Source organism: Pyrus communis, chromosome 7 (genome assembly GCF_041283825.1).
Source record: "Pyrus communis isolate YQ-2024b chromosome 7, ASM4128382v1, whole genome shotgun sequence".
Lineage (NCBI taxonomy): Eukaryota > Viridiplantae > Streptophyta > Magnoliopsida > Rosales > Rosaceae > Pyrus > Pyrus communis.
The window spans coordinates 3,498,340-3,512,221 of NC_142571.1; the positions used below are offsets into that span (position 1 = coordinate 3,498,340).

Consider the following 13,882-nt stretch of genomic DNA (forward strand, 5'->3'; position numbering starts at 1 on the left):
TGTGCTCATGTTCGACCCTTGCTTTTGGTTCCCTCTCGCTCTCTACTCTCTCTCCATTCTTCTCTTGCCCATCAAATTTTGCGGGAAGAGTACACCGACATGTAAATTAGGTTTTTCAATTTGGGGATAATGTTAAAGGATTTTGATTTCACTTACACCATGTTTAAATGAAGAAATTTAAGATTACTAAGAAATTTTAAAATGACGGAAATTGAAATGACGAGATTTTATTTTCTAGATTTTATGAATTTTCTTGTTTGGTTAACCTAAAAGAACAATGGAATTGAATACAGAATTTGTTATTTTTAAACTCTCAATCATAGAAATTGGGAAATGACACATATTCACATGGAATTTAAACTTGGGAATTGGAGGTTCCAATTTCCAAGTTTTTTTTCCACATGGAAATTCTAAATTTCTATGTTTATGAATACAAACAAGAGAATTGGTATATGTCAATTTATAAATTCTAACTTTTATCTAAATTCCAAGTTTGTTTCTCTCATCCAAACATAATATCATGTGTATTGCCAATTGCAAGACTTATCAACTTTGCATTTAGACCCATTAGCTTAACAGGTTGGATTTGAGTGATCAATTAGCTTAATGGGTTAGATGTGGTTGAGCAATTAACGGGTCGGGTTATATATTATGAACACGTGCAAACTTCTTTTCTTAAAGGGTTTTTATCACAAATGGTTTTAGAAATTAACTCATCTTATCAAGATGGTCTTTAAAATTGAAAATGTAGTCCTTGAAAATTGGTGTCATAAATCAATATAGTATTTCCGTTATAATTATGTCAAAAATTATGTTATGCAAATCTAATTAAATAAATAATATTATTTAAATATTGAAATAAAAAATTTCATTTTTAGAAATTAAAATAAAAAATAAAAAAGATAATGATCTTCCCCTCCCTACCAACCACCCCAGACGCCCATCCGTCCGAAATCAGAATAAGTGCGGTCGAGGATGGCTGATGGAACGCACGAAAACGGTAGAGGAAAGCACACCGTCTTCTTCTTCTTGCGAATCTGGGAGTAGGTCTTGGTGAGGGAGTCAGTGACTCAGGTTGCCGGCGAGGCCATTATTGGCGTGTGACAAAGCACCAAAGCTTAAGAAAATTGGATGTCCCCGAAGCGGTTCGGGTTGCGGACTGATTGCGTTGCAGGGAAAAGTGAGGATGAGGGTGGGGCCTGGGATGTTGCATTTTGTGGCAATTTATGAGGGGAAGAAGTGGTTGCTCGGGGTGCATGCACGACGGGGTGGGGCTGGTCGCTCGGTGGTTTTTTTTTTTTTTTTTTTTTGGGGGGGGGGGAGGGGTTGGGGTTTGGGGGGAGAAGAAGATGATCTGTTTCATTTTTTTTTTTTTAAGTTTTTAATTATATAAAATTAAAAAAATATATATTGTATATTATTTAAATATTTTTAATGGCCATATTTAATTATTATGGGACCTAATTATGTACCACGTTAACATATAACAGAAATTTTAACAAAATTATGACGGAATGATCACGTTGATTTACGACATTAATTTTCAAAAACTATTTTGATCGATTTTCAATTTTAGAGACCATCTTGATAGAATATGTCAATTTCAGGAAATATATCATATGAAGCTTGGTTTGGTATTGCTGTGCTTTGAAAAAAAACTGTTGTGAGAATAAGCGGCTGTGCTGTGAGAATAAGCGGCTGTGAAATAAAGCCAGCAAAGTGTTTGGTAAACTTTTTTGTAAAAGTGCTTTTGGAAAAAAAAGCAGTATCATAGTGTTTGGTAAACTTTTTTGTAAAACAGCTGTGACTGTGTGAAATGACCAAAAAGGGTATATTACTAGATGTGCTATTAATTTAATTTTCTTAACAAATAAAAGTGAATTACTAAATATATTTTATTTTTAAAAGAAAAATATTTATAAACTTTATCTTAAATATTAATTAGTATACATATATATATATATTAAAACACGAACAAATGATATTGTAATATAACCAAGAAATAACCGATAAATGATCCACATACAACTACAAATACATTACATCACAAATTGGGTTCACAGTTTGAATATATACATACATATAAATACACATATATATATATATATATATATATATATATAAATATATCAAGAAATAACCTATAAATATCTTCTTATCTTGGATCCTAGAGGCTGCTAGGCCAAATCCAAATGGTTTGCGTCAGCACTCTAACTAGTGGACCCAACCAATTTTCGGACCGGTTAAAAGACCCAACCGGTATCCAAAAGCTTCAGGCGTGCGCCTGTCTCCAGTCGTTTCAGACTTTCAGTGCGTTTCCAGTACTACCATGGCTTCTTCTATTACCTCTACCCCGCGCGAAGGAGATTCGGTGAACCAATTTTCTGTTCTATTCATACCCTTTACTATACATATATACATATATGTGTATCTGTCTATATTTCTTCTGTTTTAATTCAATCCCTATTATTTTCTGTTTGGCTTCTGGGAAAATTAGGAATGCGGCATCGGACATCTTAAAATTTGTATTTCCAATGGTTAAATTCTAATTTTTTATTGTTTTCCTGAATTGGGTCGGAAATAGTTATTGTAGAAATGTGGATTATGTGAAAAATATAGTACGTTTGATTTCAATTCTTGCCTAGTATTTGTCTGAAGCCTTATGTTTTGTTCATGTTATCTGATAGGTTCTGGTACAGAAGAATTTTTTCCACAAACCATATCACCTTCCCCAATTAATTTTTCCCCACCCTCCATCCCCAATTGTTTTTCCCGACACCCATACCCTCATCCCTTTGCTCTTCCCACCCCTCTTTCCCTAATCTCCCCATCCCTAATTTGAAAAATCCAAACAAATAAATGAGAAGCTTACCTGGAGAAACCTGGAGAACGAGAGAACGAGTTCGCTAGTTTTTGGAACGAAAGAACGAGAGAACGAGAGAACGAGAGAGACCTCAGAGCTTGCGAGAGAGCTCTGGAAAGGTGAGAGCGTAGGTGAAGGGAAAGGGAGGGCGGTTTTGGGTTATTCATATTTCATTAAATCTGTACACTGTTCACCCGTGTGTGGGTGAAAATAAGCTGCTTTTGGAAGCTGCAAATTGCAGCCTCTTGTCATCTCCTGGTTTTGGGCTTTTTTTCACCCTCAACTTTGAAACAAAGCTGTTTTTCAAAGTTTACCAAACACCAAAAATTTTCATAGCTTTTTTTCATAGTAGCTTTTTTTTTAATCACCTCACTCCCAAACAGGCCCGAAGTCAGAGGTTGGATGGGAGGGAAATCGCTGACCACAACGATGGTAAGGTAGATGAAGATTTTCACTCTTTAGTCCTTGTTTTGACCTATAAACCTCCAAAACGATGCTCAAATTCGCGTCATGTTATTGGACGGAAAGGGTTTCGGCCTCGGCCATAATGATCAATGCTGCACGTTCACATTTTCAAACACATGAATGCTAAGTATGCAACTGTTTAATTTGATGATTTAAACTCGATATCACATTGTTACAACCAACTGATCTCAGACAATATTAGTAGTCAAACTAATCCCTACATATTCGATTCAATTCAATTCAATTCGTTGATCGGTAACTAAGAGACATAAATCTTAATCTAATCTTTCTTGTAATGCCACATGAGTAAATTATAGAATCAGTCCCTCAAACTTTTGATCCCTAAACTAAGAAATCGTTAATTAAGTCGTTAAATTTCACAAAATGTGGAGAATTTTCTTAATAAAAAAAAATATAAAAAAAAATAAAAGATTTGGACAAAAAAATCAAACCGATGCTTCATGTTTTACTCTAAATAAAATTCACGAATCCAAATTAACGAATTTTTAGTTTAGAGACAAAATCTAAACTAAGGTTAAAGTCCGGAGACCAATTCTCTAAGTTACACTTACAAAACTGAAGCACCCGTCCGAAACTTGAGATACAAAATATACGCCGAGGCTCAATTGCACCTGGGCAGTCACAACTAACAATGTGCATATAAATATAACGAAAACATGCGAGGATCAATTGGATCAATTGCATCCGGACATTCACAACTAACAATGTGCATATAAATATAACGAAAACATTCGAGGCTCAATTGCATCTGGACAGTCACAACTAACAATGTACATATAAATATAACGAAAACATGGTTACATGGAAACAATTTATATACCTCCTACCTAAAACTAAACAAGACTCCAACTAACTACAACTAAACCAAATTTCTTCATCCAACACTCAATCAACCCGGATCCGTTGGTTATGGGGCAATACATCCTCACTTGTCTATCTCTAGTGCCGCCTTTCTTACAATGATAACTTCGATACGGTCATTGGCTTCGGGAGCTTGGCAAAGGCATCTTCAAAGCAGATGAAATAGCTCTTGTTTATAGACTATCACATCAGAATGCAGCTCTCTGTTTTCAACACAGATTCATGATACAGTCACCAATTATAACACTTGTACCAAAATCGAACAAATCCATTTCTACCAAAAATTACTTCATCATACCGAATAAATACAATAAGTAGGAAATGATATGTAAATGCTAAATTGCTAAAGTATCCTAGTGTGGTTTTGAAGATATCAAGATGGTCTGGACGGTACGAAAACCTTGAGCAGCTGCAGCAGCATGAAGACAGTCAGACTCGTAGTGAGGTGAGCGCTCATAGAGGCTCCTATTTAACAAACCTAGCAAACAAGAATACTCCAGGCTAACCCTAGGTAGCTTGTAAGACCAATCATCCTTGATTCTCAGATTGTTGTTAGGAAGTTGGATTTTCAGATATTGTTTTTCTCTGCCGGTCCAGCCCTTCCAGTTGACCACTCAAAGAGGACAAGTGAACAGAACTCGTACGAGCCTTTGCATTTCAAAAGCCCCGAGTGACCACAATAATCAAGGTCTCAACACTGAGAGCTGACCACATCCTTTATTTTACTTTTTATTTTTATTTTTTAAACTTCAAGCTTCAACAGAAATCTTTATCCTTCAAACCTCAGAAAATTTCAGCATCAGAGAGAGCGAAGGAAGCTTGAGAGCAGATAATAGTTTCTACTGCTGTTAGATGTCATAGCGGAATACTCCACCTTCCTAGTTCCCAGATAGTGTAAATACGAGAGATGGGATTGGAAATCCCTGTGTGTTACCAGGGAGCTATAGACAGTTTGATTTTGAAATCCTTGAACTTTAGGCATTCACACAAGAACCACCGGGTCAAGGAGGCCACCATGAACGGCAATGGGAAAGGCAACTGCACCGTGTACAGTCTTGTACACAACAGGAGAGCTGTTGACTCTGCCCTACATTGTTCGGCAAGGGGAATACGCCCGCAGGTTCATAGATTCATCCAATTTTGTTGAATTTGGTTTGGTTTTATGTTACTTTAGGGTTTTGAGAACCTACTCTGCATATCAAGATTTGTCTTATGCTCTGGAAAAGATGTTCAGCTTTAGCGGGAGATGAATGGGAAAAATGTGTGTCCAAGTGCGTATACTCTCTCTATCTTTATTAATGCTTTGTGCAAGGAGAGTAAACTCCATGAAGCACGTTTCGTCGAATGTTAATTCAATTTTGGTAAGGTTTTCAAGTGGTGGATTGCCCTGATGGTAAGGAACTTCCTTTTCAACCCACTGCTTCTGGCGCTGAGGAGGAGGTGGTAAATTCTTTGTACTGAATATCTGTGGAAATTAACCTTCCTACTGATAAATTCCATGCTGTAGAAATACACTGAAAGACAATATAATACTGGGTAACTTTTTTAAAGTTGTGTGGAGTATTGCGCTGTCTATTTATCTAATGTGATTATCACAAGGTATTTCCTGTAAGGTTTTGGGCGAGGCAGACTAAGAACCTATTTGACATTGTGGATTTGCATAGGCCAGGCAACGTTGAAAAGAAATATTTTAATGTTTAGGTCTCGGTTGGAAAGCTAAACAACTTATATTATGTGCTTCTCCTATTTGAAAGGTTTAGGTTATACATATAGATATAAACAAGGATTAGATATCAATTTTTCCAGATGTTTTGGTAGTACGGATGTAAGAAAAAGACATTAAAAAGTATTCTCCAATCAACTTGTAACAATATGGCAGAAAGGGAAAGGGACAGAACAACGCCTCAAAAGAAATGGAAACTAGAATGCATCAAAATAAGTCATTCAATCATTTCATAATATAAAACCAAAATAGTACTTCAAATAGTATGCTTACATTTGTCATAGCTGCTCACGTATGTAAGTCATTGATCTCAACATGGAGCCTAGTGTATCTCTGGAAACTTGAAACTTGACCTCCATTTCTCCAGAAGTTGTCTTTGTATCTTGAAGCTGAGAAACCACAATAATGTACAATGAACACTTGTGCTGACAAATTTACGGAAAACTGAATAATTTCGTATAAATTTGGATTACTTAAAAATATCATATGTTGACCACTCAGTGCCCTTTTGGTAGACCAGATTATGTGCAATCCAGCTAGGCCCACCCTAAATATAATAGGATTATGAATCCCATAAAAAATCTGAGATAACATCCAGGACATATCAGCTTTTGACCAAAAAACAAGGACCCTTTTGGCTTCATTAGAGCTCAACCATCAAATTCCAATGACCGCTATCTCCTCTGGCCGCTTCCAGCCAGCTCTGGCAAGCTTGCACCTCTCTGTTTGTTGTTTGTTGAATGATGAAGTGATGAACTTGGTTTCAGTTTATACTTGGTAGTTGTGACTAGATACGGATTTGTGTATAAACTGAATGTCAGATTTAGGTTTTTTGGTTCTATGACATCCATTCATGGTATCAGAAATACAAAGGAAACGCTTGGGAAAACTACTTAACTGGTTATTCTTTTTTGTTTAATGTGTCTCAGATGTTAACACATTTAGAAACCACGATGATATATTTCCACAAAATGTCACATGATCAGTGATAAATCAATTGAGCTCATTTCATAACCATTTAGTTTTTATTTTCCATTTTGTGCTATAGATAGAGGACAAGTAGGTGAGTGAAAGGACGAACGAAAAAAGGGTGAAGGAAGGATGGTAAAAGATAAGTGAAAAAAAATCTGTATGGAATGACACAAAATGAAACTAAAAACCAAAAACTGAAAACAATTTTAAGTTGTATTTCAAGTTTTTGCTTCATATAATCTCCTTCATTTCTCCCTCCATCTCTAGCACGAAAATTGAAAACTAAATACAAAATAATTATCAAACATGCCCTTCACTTTTTACCAAACAATCTCGTATTCGTCAAATTAATTCCAATAAACTTCTACGAGAACAAACTTCACAATTTCTAAGGAAAAAGAACTTGACGATACATTAAAAAACAAAAGACAGTATAATAATTGTACCCAACTTGTTTAGTGTAACTTCCAATTAGTTAGTTATTGTTTACTCCAACCAAGCTCTTATACTTAAACTCTATTTCTGTTCACCTAAATTTTTATCATTTACCAAACTGAAAAATATGCATTAAGCTGGATGTCAAATTAGCAAAACAAACGAAAACAAAGATTCTAATCCCAACTGAAAAATACAGGGACAGAAAACCCCACAGTTCCAACCACCTCCCTACCATCTATGAGCCAAATTCTCCCTCTAGTCCTCGAAGTATCCATAATGTCACAAATATTTTGACGAGTTTCTTTCCAGATAACAAATGCTCTAAGGGAAAATCTGCTCCCTGCCCCTCATGGAAACAGAGTTTAATGTGACTCAAAGAAGCTGCATCAACCCATACAAATCCTATTCTAAAACCCCAAAACTACCCAACATTAATCGGCTTGCAGAAAGACAAAAGAAATAGGAAACAATATTTTCAAGATACTGTTCACAGCCCCAAAAAACTCCCTGAGCTTAGCATTTCCTGCCTTGACCCTTTAGGCATATCTTTTTACAACCAAAAGTCTGTCTTTCCCTAAAATTTTGCCGACAGGAAATCCTTATTCTGGAAGCCCAAAATCTTACCTCCAAGCTACAGCACAATTCCTGTAACTTAACTTTGTTGAACTAAACCCACAATTTTTTGCAGGATGTGATGCCAATCCTGGATATCAGAGCCATCGCACATTCAACAACTCTGTGTCACAAGTCTAACTGATGCCAATTCAATTGTAAAACTAGGGTGAAGGCCTAGAAATTAAATTGTGATTACTTTAACACAAAGAAAAAACTGTTATAAGATCTCAACATACTGAACTTCCTCAGAAAAATTGATGGGAGATAGGTTGAAATTTTTGAGTTTTCATACCTTCAAATTGATGACAGCAACTCTGTTGGCTGGAGCAGAGAGCTGCTGACTGATATAGGCCATCGATTTTAACATAGGCTCTAGCGTAACCCTTGTTAGCCTAAACTGTACCTCTTTCTCCCCTGCAGGATTCTTTCCATAATCTTGTAGCTACAGGTGGAGTAAAAGAAATTAGAACAGCAAGCCAAGAAGGCTACTATAGTGGAGCCAAATTCAGCATGCATAAGTTATTTGAAAATACAGCGAGAAGAATAATTAAATGGATTGAACAGAAATAGCACAAATATTTAAATGGTTTTCAAAAGATGATAAATCACTTCTGAACTAAAGTAGCATTTTGTTAAGGAAAAAGTTTACCGCCTAAAATGACTTATGATGAGGGGCAATGCATTCAATGGTTAAATTTGACACAACTTTTGAAATAAATAATTCACTGAATCTAGCCCTTTAGTGCATTGTTCCTCAACTTAAATCCCTTAGTTGAGCACTTCTAATGATTAAGGTATCATGAGAATGAAACTGGCTTATATATTGATTTGCCTCATGAACCTGCCTATTAGTCTCAGTGTCTCACTTTACCCCCGAAATTGGATTTGTCTCACTTTGCCCCTTGAAACTGCCAAAATCGAACCAAAATCGAACCATTTCACCCCATTTCTGTTAATTCTGTCTCACGGATAAATGAAAGGCATTATGGACATTGCATACCATGCTGGCAAAGATGAGCTATTGTGGTTGGCGTGGTATGAATTTTTAGACTGCCCTTAACCTCTAAAACTGTCAAATCTCTGCCAATGTGGACATAAATGGGGTGAAATGATTCGATTTTGGCAGTTTCAAGGGGTAATGTGAGACAAATCCAGTTTCAGGAGGTAAAGTGACACATGGCGGTTTCAGGCGGCAATTCAATGAATAAGCCAATGAAAATTGTTATACTCTTCTTGAGTGAAATTGAAGAAACCTCCAACATATAGGAAGCAAAGTTAGAAATATTCTTCACATATACAAAATGGATATGCATACCTTCAAGTTGATAACAGCCACTTTCCCAGCTGATGTTGAATTCTTATTTTCTATGATCCATGTCATGGACTTGAAACAAGTAACAACCACCTACATCAAATTTAAAAATTTGAATGGGTCAAAATCCTATATCTTTAGAGAACATATTCAAAACTAAGACTCTCCAGATATCAGGTATAAAATAAACACTTAGTCAGAGAAAAAGGTATAAATGAAAACAAACTAAATAACAATAAACCTCCTAGATTCATACCGTGCTATCAAGACTGCCACCATCAGGGTGAATGGAGACAGGAGCCATGCTGGGCTGGTTCAAATCAGCAGCAGGAACTCCTCCATCATTAAGATTAAAGCGATGTGGCAATGCTTCTTGCCAAGGCCACAACGAGGGGGCGATTTCGCCAGGTGGCAATTGGCTTGTCTTCAAACTGTCTTCCTGTGCATTTCCACTTGCCTGAGAGCTAGGAGGCGTGACTTTGGCAACGTTTTTCTTTACAACAGCAATCTTTTTCCCACCCTCTCGTAGAGCACTCATTGCCGCATTGTAAGTCTCTACACCAACTGCCCCTTCTTCTGCAAACTTAATGGCTTCCCGACATAGATTGTTAAAGCGCATAGTCAATGTCTCAATACCTTGCAAATCTGAACTTTGTTCATCTAGTCCAACCCAAGATTTAGCATTTCTTGTCCATCGCTTCAATATGTAATGTGATGGAAGGGTAAGAACATTTGTTACTGTGAAGACAGTCAAAATATGTCTACAAAGGATGCCCGAATATTCAAACATTTGACAGCTGCAGCTTGCTTTTATTTCGGAGACATTTAATATGACCATATACGCCTTATCATCATGTTCATATTTTGCAACCCTGTATTTACTGACTATCCCATCACCCTCAATCTTATTTGCAGTATAAACAAAAGTTTCAACCAATTCCTCTTGAAACTTCGCAAAAACTTTTTTGGTATACAAGTTAGCTGCCTGCTGTTCCATTGGTGAAGGTGTTTTCAGTACAGGTGTAGTGCACATTGTATCAATATCTGCCTCTATTTCTTTTTCTAACGAATGCTCGAGAGCCCTTTCATACAGCTTAAAAAACATAGGTATACTCGTTTGTTGATTCACATAGCCATCAAAAAAAGAACTAATACCTTGGTTTGAGGAAATTGCAGCAAAGAAAGTTCCATGAAAATAAACTGGGGCCCATTGCTTTCGAGCATTATACACTGCCTGCAGCCAATCATTTCTCAGTAGATCGTATCTATCAAGAAGGGATGCCCACGATGATTCAAAATCCTCAATTGTCTCCGAAAAGTTGATGCAACTATAAAGTTCTCCATAGAAGGAAGGATGAGCAAGATATACATGAGCCAATCTTTCTTGGCCTTCCCTTAAAATATGCCACTTGCATATACAGTGCCGCGTTTCTGGAAAAACCTGAGCAACTGCTACTTGTATGGCTCTGTCTTGGTCTGTAGTTATAGAAACAGGAGGCCGATCATTCATGGCAGAAAGCCATGTCCTAAACAGCCATGTAAAGTTAGACTCGGACTCATCTAGAAGTAATGCACAACCAAACAAGACCTTCTGACCATGATGATTTACACCAGTGAAAGGAGCAAAGGGGACTTGGTAATGATTTGGTCGATACATTGTATCAAAAATTACAGCATCGCCAAAGTGGTTATAAGCTGTCCTAGATCTTGCATCGACCCAAAAGACATTGGTCATGCGGTTTTCATCATCAAGCTGTATAGCATAGAAGAAGCCGGGGTTTTCAGCTTGCATCTTCTTGAAATAGTTTAGAAGATTTTGAGCATCTCGCCCGAGTATTCTCTTTCGGCTACACGGCCTTATACAGTTAACAGGCCGAAGGATCCTTGCTGAGTGGTTTGGTTCTACAGGGGAGACGCTCCTGCCTCCGCGATTTGGTTCATAAGAAACATGATTACCATCCATGGAAAAGTATGAATCAGTAGTGGCATCCAAAGTCTCAGATGTATTCTTCGTAGCACCAGCAAAGTGTCTACGGGGTCGAAGATAATGGACCTTACTAGGACTTACCATAGAATGGTTGTGGTCCTCAACAAACTTTGTTGCAACCCAACTGTTTGCATCCTTTCTCTCTATACGTAGCATGGCATTGCAGCTTTCTACATTCTTTCGTTTGAATACCTCTCTCGAACATGCAAAGTCCCATGTCACTATAGGTCCATCAGGCTTAGCACGAGTAAACTGGCCAACATGGGTGCTAAAGCCTACATTCCTCGCATATGCGTCATACAGAATCTTGGCAGCATCCTCCGACTCGAATTCCATTCCCACATGTGGCTTAGAATCATCCTGAATATTTACCTCTCTCCCTGAAAAATTTTCATTCACATTCTGCTTTTGACCTTTATCAGGTTCATTGCTTTCTGCCACGTGCTGTTCCATGTTTTCTCCCTCAGCATCTACCAACACTTCAGTTTCCATTACAGTTTTCTGAATGATATGAACATGTATATCATTCCTTTAGCTCTGACTATGAAGAATCCTCACAATTATGCCAGCTGAAGGGACAATAAAACAAGCTGATTAATTATACAAAAAATTATATATCAACAGAAGGTAGTTATTCTATATAAAAACATCAAAACAAATGAAAAGGTAAAAGATTACCGAGATCCAAATGCCAAGGAGTAAGTGGTTGTTCACAAATATCCTGGCCGGGAACACTCCTTGGAATGAGAAGAGCAGAAACTAGCTGCAAATAACCAAACTTTAATGAATATCCTGATAAATTACTTCACTTTTCCCACTCCAATCCAATTTAGGTGTGTAATAAGAATTCTCGCCAATGTACCATTTCTACCATGATATGCTCACAACACAATTTCGAGAACACTTTGAGGTGCAAAAATCTTTGTTATTCAAATTAAATCTATTAAAACTGAAACAAAACCGAAAATACTCGGGTCACGGTGTTGCATTGATTCCTGATTTCTTGAGTTTACAGAAGAAAAAAAAAAAGATAAATTTAACAGCAAAAAACACAAATCATTCATAGTAATTCATTACCTTTCTAATTCAAACAAAACAGTAAGTAAAGTAACATTCAGTTCAGATATCATTTCAAAAACAAAACCAAAAACCTGTTCAATTGGATATTTCTGTGAACAGAAAATGGGATCAAACGAAGCACAGAAAAAATTGAAGAATAATTAAATAAATAAAACCAGAGTTTCACCTGGTTTCTTCGAGCCTCAATTTTGGGACTGGGAATTGAAGTGTCATTGCCGCTTGAATTTCCACAGAGTGTTGGAAATTAGGGTTTGTCAAATTGGGGCTAAAGCACCTGCAAGAGTATAAGAGCGTAGAGCTCCAAATTGTTTGTGTTAAAGGAGTAGCAGAGTGCGAGTGCATAAAGTATAAGCCCCAAACCAAAAACCCAGAAAAGAAAGAGGGTGTCGCCGTCGTCCTCGTCACTGCTGCACTCTCTGCCTTCGTTTTTTAATTTTTTTTTTTTTTTTGGGTTGACATTTTCACTCTCCATCTCTTGTGTATTTTCACTGTTTGGTAATTATTACGTGTACGTCTGGTGCACGTGTAGTGTTGCCAACAGCGATGCTGAGTACTACAGAACATTTTTTAACTAGATATCAAATTTATAATTCTCGTTTATTATAATGTAATGATATTTCTTTTTACTTGCAACTTAGAAATATTAGGTTCGTTTCTCGTTAAATGCGAATTTAAATTACATTATTGCTAGCATATTGTGAAGTTTAGCCCACTTTCTCTTTCCCTTTGTGTAAGATAATATCATTTGTTAAAAAAAAAATCGTAATTAGGAAATAATTCAAACTACTAAGAACTCATATGGAACGAGTTTGTCGTTACTATGGTTTTTTTTGTTTTTTGTCTAATAATACATTGTTATGTGCAAGTTTTTCTCCACATAACAATGTATTATTGAATCGAGACGCCACGTGACGGTGAACTCATTTTATGTAAGTTGTTCTCCAGATTAAGACTTCTCTTGACAAAAAAGAGAGCAATAATATACATCTAGGTCTCACTCATAGTCGAGAGTCCTCGAGGACTTATTTATCCTCACTAGGAGGGTGAACCAAAAGTGTTGGATGAACTTGATGAGAATATATGGTGCAAAGGTATGAATAGCTTGGGTTTTGGAAGCAAAGAGAAAGAAAAATGCAATTGTTCCAATAATATTGTGTATCAATATAAAAAAAAATAGTGTTATTCACACACTTATTTGTACTTTTTATATACTCTTTTTATATTCATTTGATCCCTACAGTCAAAAATTAAGAGTGGTGTGTGAGAAGTAAAAACAGGCGTCTGGATAACATTGCCTATAAAGTTTCAGGTTTAGTTAGTGAGCCATAAGAGACCCTTTTGCAATTGGGATTAAACAAGTAAACAAGTCATTTAGTATTACGGTTTAATGGCACTCCCACGTAATATGAAACCAATGATCGAAAGAAGTAGGTGAGATTGCTACATTGGATTTAAAGCATGCTCCGAGGGCGGTTTTGCGTCACAGATGGAGAGGTTTTCTCCTTTCTTGTTTTAGATGAGAAGAAAACCCAAAAATGAAGGAGA

General features: G+C 36.7%; 1 protein-coding gene across 3 annotated transcripts; it reads right to left on the bottom strand.

Annotated features, from left to right (window-relative positions):
- Positions 1-4,018: 4,018 nt before the first annotated feature.
- On the bottom strand, positions 4,019-12,862 carry LOC137734736 (protein FAR1-RELATED SEQUENCE 3). 3 transcript variants are annotated; one of them, XM_068474008.2, is made up of 7 exons: positions 12,504-12,862; positions 11,936-12,020; positions 9,527-11,826; positions 9,274-9,363; positions 8,251-8,400; positions 6,207-6,322; positions 4,019-4,413 (listed from the first exon to the last, which is right to left on the bottom strand). In XM_068474008.2, exons 3-6 carry the CDS (start codon positions 11,747-11,749, stop codon positions 6,212-6,214), a joined length of 2,574 nt encoding a protein of 857 aa, XP_068330109.2. In that variant the 5' UTR covers positions 11,750-11,826; positions 11,936-12,020; positions 12,504-12,862; the 3' UTR covers positions 4,019-4,413; positions 6,207-6,211. The 3 variants fall into 3 exon arrangements, with proteins under 3 accessions (XP_068330109.2, XP_088553740.1, XP_068330110.2); XM_088697614.1 differs by having other exon boundaries at positions 4,019-4,356; positions 12,504-12,810; XM_068474009.2 differs by lacking the exon at positions 4,019-4,413 and adding an exon at positions 4,482-4,619 and having other exon boundaries at positions 12,504-12,810.
- Positions 12,863-13,882: the final 1,020 nt, after the last annotated feature.